Below are 6451 nucleotides of genomic sequence, written 5' to 3'. Positions count from 1 at the left end.
TTTTCTGGATTCAAAATTGCATCTTGCAAGATGCGCTCACAGATGCTTTTTGCAATGGACAAAAATTGTCTATTGACACTTAGGGTGTAGAAGCTTCTTCAACTTCAAAAAGGCTTATCACGACTGCTTGTTCATACCGAACTGGAGCCACCCACAACTCGGTTCACGCAGTTAGACCTCGGTCGGCCCATCCCCTGCGTTCCAGCTAGTGCTGCGGTCAGGCCGGGGGTAACTGGTTAATCTCGGCGTCGTCAGCCGGTCGGCCGAGGGATAGGCAGCGAATGTGTGACGCGCTCGCGCCCACGCGCGGCTGGCTGGCTGCCCCCCGGCCCGGCCCGCAGGCGCAACTGCCCGCTTATCACGCTTACCAACCAAAAATGATAAAAAAAAATAAAACAAATAAAACACTTATCGCGGGTGGCGCACACAGCAGAAAGCATCCGGTCAAAGGGCGAAACAAAAAAATGCTCTCAGTTGAATAATGTGGGGTTTATCTGAAACGGAAGTCACCGCCCCGCCGCCGTGTGCCATCGCGGACTGAGAGGCTGACTGCGATATATACGCACCGGTCGAGAGGGGGGCTGCTTTAAGAGATCTCTGAAAGCGTTCGCATCCGCCCGTTCGTTCGGGAATCTCTTAAAGAAGTGCCCCCTTGAGGCGGGCGGCGGCGTCGCTGCTTCCGGAGGACAAGACAGAGGGGGAGGCTCCCGGCTCCATGCGTCGCCACCTGGTCTGCGTCACGTGGCCCTGTGTCGCTATCCACGTGGGTCGTTGAGTGAGAAGGGATAGGCAGGGGGCGGGCCGACTCTCGCTCGCTAACAGGACCCTCGAAGAAGGCCGCCCGGCCGGACGGCCTCTAGCCGATGGGGAGGTGCGTGGGGAGGCTGCTGATTTGGGGGTTGGTGGCGTGTCCGAGAACTGCTAGCTTATCGCGTCTTGTCGTTCGAGAGGCAGGGGGAACCTCCCGACTCTGAGTCAGTCGGTCGTAGTGTCCGTGCTGTGCCCCATATTTTTTTCATTCCTTCTCGACAACGTATCAGCTGGGGGGAGGGGGCATGGATACGAGGACGTACAATGGGGCAGGTGAGTCCGCGGGTGGTAGAGAGGGACGTCGATGGAGAGGCAGGCGAGAGTAGGACACGCAAAGGCTCTCGCAAGTGGAGTGGATCGGTGAAGGGGAGGCGGAGAGGGGGAGCGAGAGATGATAGTGAAGTTTGACCCGGCAGGCATCACGTCCATCTCGACGCTGACGGTGCTGTCCTTCGAGAGGTACATGATGATCAGCCGGCCGTTCGGCGTGGGCGGGCTGAGCCGGCGCGGCGCCGCGGGGCTGGTCGCGGCCGCCTGGCTCTACTCCTTCGCGCTCACCGCGCCGCCCCTCTTCGGCTGGGGCGAGTACACCAACGAGGCCGCCAACATCAGGTACTAGAGACTACTGGAAATTTTACAGTCTGCAACTTTTCCGGAAAAATTTGAAACTTTTTCAGAAAAAAGGGAAAAATTTAAATATTTCCAGAATTTTTTTCCAGAAAAAAAATTAGAAGTTAAAAAATAAAAACTTGAAACATTCTAGTTGTGTTAAATTTCAACGCCTTTGCAAAAGGCACGAAAGTGTCCAAAGGTCCAAAGACATTGCCTTTAACACCTTTGGTCTGTTTTAATGCCTTTGCCAGAATGCTAATCCGAGTCCCCTTTTGTAAAGAGCAACCCCTCGAGTCGTACTTTTTGTTTTTCCAAGTGTACGCAGAAACTCCGTCCTTTTCTTTCGAGGGTGGTTTTCTTCACTTGAGTTGAGGGCTGGCACCTACTTCAACATTTGGTTCTTAAAATAAAAGAATTCCACACGATTGCACTCTAAATGGGGAGGGACAATTTTTGTACCTTAGTTAGATGTGTCTTTGAGCACATCTTCATCAGATACAAATTTGTCTGTACAGAGGCACAAAGTGTACCTAGGCTAGGTACAAATGCTATATTTTGTATGTGACTTGGATGCAAATTTGCATTTGGTTTAGATGTGCTCAAAGACACATCCAGCCTACGTACAAAAATTGTCCCTCGCCATTTAGTGTGTGGGTCTAGAACGCGGTTCTGTAGGGGATTCGCTCCCATTTCCATAGTGTCTTTGCAAACTAGCGTTGCACAAACACACTACTACGAGGCGAGCGAAAACTAATAACTCTCTCTGTTTGCGCAGCTGCTCCGTTAACTGGGAGACGGGAGCACGCAACTCCACCTCCTACATCGTCTTCCTCTTCCTCTTCGGCCTCGTGATTCCGGTGCTGGTGATGGTCTGGTCGTACGTCAACATCATGTGCACGATCCGCTACGTAAGTGAAGGGACGGGCGGCCCCCTGTGAGTCAGGCGGAGCCAGGCGGAGCCGGGGTCGGGCCTGGTGCCGCGGGGACATGTGGCGCCGCGTTGTGCTCGCGAGTCCCGACTCCTCTCCCTAGCAGCCCTTTGTAAGACTGGCTCTGGGAGTGGATCCCTTATCCCGAGCTCTCGCTGCTCTCTCGCGCGCGCCGCCGGCGCCCCGAAAGCCCTCTCGCGGGACATTGCTCGGGTGGGTGCGGGGAGCGCTTTGCAGAGCAATTTGTGCCCCTCCTCGCGGCCCCACGCGTTTGCTACGCGCTGCCCGCGCCGCCAAGGGGATCCTCGCCGAGGTGCCTCCTCGCGTGGACCTTTTATTGCGGCGCTCGCCCACGCTAGCCTCGAGCGAACTTTTGAGAAGAAGACACGACACAATTTACTAACTGACAAAAATATGAATGTCACATGTAACATCAATATGGATGTGAATGAGCATTACACAACAACAAAAGCCCATGAGTCCTAGATCCATAGAAGACCAGTGCTCCTTAAATTGGTCGGTAGTGTTGTTAATGCCCAGGAAGGAAATTGTCAATGCTCAGCAAAGTAGTTCATAAGCAAATACTCACCGTCACACTGTTAAATTCCTGCAGAGCTGCGAAGCATTTAGATTCTTTGTAACTGTGAAGCATTTACTTTGCACTCGGAAAGCGGTGCTTTGCATTTGCGAAGCAATGCCAGCAATGCGTCTTTACGCTGTAAAGCATCGTTTTGTTATTGCAAATAAGTAAATACTTCGTAGTTTCAAAGGATCTTAATCCTTTGCAGTTCTGCAGAGCATTGCTTTGCAGGAATTGCAAGCACGGACCGTCGTGTACCAACAAAAAGAACAACATTGGAGATGAAAGTTCGATTTTGTTTTGTTCATAATTGATTTTCAGAAAAATGGCGAACTGAACTTACTCGCCTCTTTTAAGGTATATAGTATACCATAGTGTACCATACCCCATCCCCCTCATCTATCCATCTTCGGTGGATCCAACGACAAGACGCACGTCATCATAGACTGCAAAGTCCACAGTTTCCATGGTGCAGTTTGGGCGCCTCCCCTGTGAGTGTATGTACATGACGTACACTCTCACACACACGCACGTGTGTACACATAGCGGCTGCAGTGGGAAGGCGTATGGTTACACGATTAACTAACTGACTGCTGATGCGTCGGGGTTAAGGAGGGGGTGCGGGGGCTTAGATAGGGGGGGTATCGAAAGGGGGGCCCCGAAGAGGACCAGGATCGAGATGAGGCGGATAGGGACGATGCAGAAGGTGGAGAGCGAGCGGGGTAGGGAGCGGGGGTGGGGTGCTGCGCGCGTCTCGAGCGCCTCTAGTGCCCTCCTCCCCACTCCGACCACCCCCACCCCCTTCTCTCCCGGGCCACTGAGGCGTTGAGCCTGATTGAGCATCACTGTGCATGCCGTGCATTACCCGTTGACAAAGAACAAGGGCACAACACAGGTTACACAACATACCATCAGTGTTTTAGAAACGACTCTCAGGGCGATCCTGGGGCTGAAGGCTGAAAATGTTCAAAAAGTAATTTGCGAAAACTTGTGTTCAAGATTATAAATTCTCAACTATGAACCGGAGCTCCTTCGCTCCTCTATAGCCTGATCATTTTATTCACTAAGTATACGCATCTGATCTGACTTCGGGCCCTATTTCAGGCCATCATGTTCGTGTATTTTCATTTTGTTTTATTTGTATTGAATATTTAGTCCTAGGTCCTCCTTTTTAAAAAAATGCGCGGAAGTTGCAGAGAGTTCGCCGGGACGAATAGGACGAATACGACAGTGCAAAACTTTTAACTGCCCCGACTGCTGGATGCTGGGTCGCTTTCTTCTGGCGCCGTGCAAACGCCCGCCGTCCCTCGGGCGAAACGCGCGGTGCTTCTGGGGTTTCGCTTGGGCAGGGCAAACTCCCCCCGCTCCGGCCCCGCAGCAGCGGTCCCCGCGGCGATCCCCACGGCTCAGGGTGTGTACGGGAGCGCGAGAGAGTGGGGGGGAGGGGGGAATCATGGGAGGGATGAGAAATGCTGTGCTGTACCCCCGCGCGCTGTCGCCTTCGGTCCCTGTCGAACTCCGCCCGCCACCGCCGCGACGACTGCGAGCTTTTCTGCTCCTCCCTTCACACGCCAAGTAGCGCCCAAGGCCAGAACGGGGGCGGGGGTGAGAGGAGACGTGGAAGAGCGGGGCGGAGCGGGGCCAGAATCTGTTTACAAGTTGTTTGGCTGCTCCAACTTCCTGTCACGCCCGCTCTCTTATAACCGCGGCCGGCCCGGCGCTCGCCCGCTCGCGCGCGGTTCGTTTGAACCCTTCCCCGCGCCGCGCGTGGTCGGGACCGCAGCGCCGGAGCTTCACTACTTCCGGCCTTTAAGGGATTGAGGGATTGATGTTCACGGCCCAACTGGCAGAAAAGACGCCTTCTATGTGCGCGCCCCAAAGCAGCGCTGTAGAATTTCCTCGTAAAGGAGACAGGGATTGCCCGGGCGCGTATTCCAGGATGTTCTAGCTCAGTAATATACCGAGTGGGCAAGAACTCCGGTTATCATGTGTACACCTGTCTGGGAATCATCAGAATAAAAATTAATCGAAATCAACAGGAAACGATTAAACTAAGCGGGAAACTAGTGGAACTGGTATAAATTAGTTGAATTAAGAGTTTTCTACCGCTAGAAAACCTAACGAGTAAATATAGTCACTATGAATCACTAGGAATCAAGCTTTTCGGGAATCATGAGTAAACTTCAAAAGGGAGTTATCCCCCTTGGTATGTATCGACAAAATCAAATAATGCTCAAAATTTGTGGACGTTTTTGTGCAATGCCTGACTAAAACCGCGTAACAATAACCGAATTTAATAATACTGTGTACAAAAAATACCGAATGAAAAAACCCCTCGGCCTCTCGGGGAGAGTGGAAGCCCTAGTGATGTTGATTCCTGTTTCTGTATTAATTTTACTTCCCGAAGACTTTCTTTTTTGTCTATGTCGATTAATTTTCCTTCTGGTGGTCAGCTCCTTCGTAAAATCTGTCCCTGGGTGGTGAAATTTATCGCTGACGCGCAGCGGTAAAATATAGTCTTGGGAACCTTTCGGGACTGGGCGCAGCAACTAGTGACGTCGGAACACCGTGGTCCGTTGCGGCGCCGACTACATAGTCGGACTTTTTTTCCCCAATAGAAACTGACTCTTTCAGAAAAACAAATACTAAAATATTTCCAGAAAGATTTGAGAAAGAAGTGAAACTTCGGAGAAAAAAGTCAGACAATTAACAAAAGACGAAGCTGGAAATATTCCTAAAGAGACTACTACGGAAAATTGAAATCCTCATCCCTGCTGCTTTTCTTGTTGCAGAACACGATCCGCATCGGGCAGGTGACGCGCGCTCAGCAGCGCATCGGGCTCATGGTAGGGCTCATGGTATCGGCCTTCCTGTTCGCCTGGACGCCGTACGCAGGCCTCTCGCTGTACGCCGCCTTCGGCCCGCCGGGCCCGCTCGCGCCGGGGCTGACCGTCGCGCCCGCCCTCTTCGCCAAGAGCTCCATCTGCTACAACCCCTTCATCTACGTCATGCTCAACACGCAGGTGGGTGGGGCGGCCTTCCTCTCCTCACGCTCTCTAGCCTCACACCGCCACGCCCCGGCACGTCACACCCCGCCACGCCTCGTCACGCCCCGCCACGCCCCGCCACGCCCTGGCCCTGACCTTGGCCGTCTTGCACTGTACAGAGACATGACCCCAATCCCGCCTCTACCCGGCCGCGGTCCCAGGGCACCCGGCCCCGCCCGTTGCCGTCCGCTGCGGCAGCTCAGCTCAGGCGGCAGCTCTGGCGGCAGCTCCCCGCCCGCGGCCGAAGCGCCTGCCAGTCGCGGGGCGGGCCACCCGCTCGGGAGCACTGCCAGCGGGCTGCCTACCCAGCACCCGGCGGGCGCGCGGCGCTGACACCTTTGCCCCCGAAACAGATCCCCAAAGTAGGGTTCGACCTTTACCGGGGTAAGAATAAATTCCACACAAATTTTCAAAAGCCGTTTGGAATTTTCCGAACAATGATGGGTTTTGGTGGACACTTGATATACATTGCT

The 6451-nt window shown here is 53.6% G+C and overlaps 1 protein-coding gene across 1 annotated transcript in view; it reads left to right on the top strand.

Annotated features, from left to right (window-relative positions):
- The first annotated feature begins 1048 nt into the window (after positions 1-1048).
- LOC113218146 (rhodopsin-like) overlaps positions 1049-6451 on the top strand; it is a 16970-nt gene continuing 11567 nt past the window's right edge. Inside the window, exons 1-3 of the mRNA XM_052271036.1 lie at positions 1049-1422; positions 2198-2330; positions 5724-5954. Of these exons, the coding sequence (XP_052126996.1) occupies positions 1202-1422; positions 2198-2330; positions 5724-5954 (585 nt within the window). The 5' untranslated portion in view covers positions 1049-1201. The remainder of the gene's footprint in view (positions 1423-2197; positions 2331-5723; positions 5955-6451) is intronic.

The sequence above is a fragment of the Frankliniella occidentalis genome, unplaced genomic scaffold (genome assembly GCF_000697945.3).
Source record: "Frankliniella occidentalis isolate FOCC.00 unplaced genomic scaffold, Focc_3.1 Scaffold6, whole genome shotgun sequence".
Lineage (NCBI taxonomy): Eukaryota > Metazoa > Arthropoda > Insecta > Thysanoptera > Thripidae > Frankliniella > Frankliniella occidentalis.
Note: the sequence above shows the minus strand (reverse complement) of the source record. Positions and strands in the feature narration are given on the sequence as shown.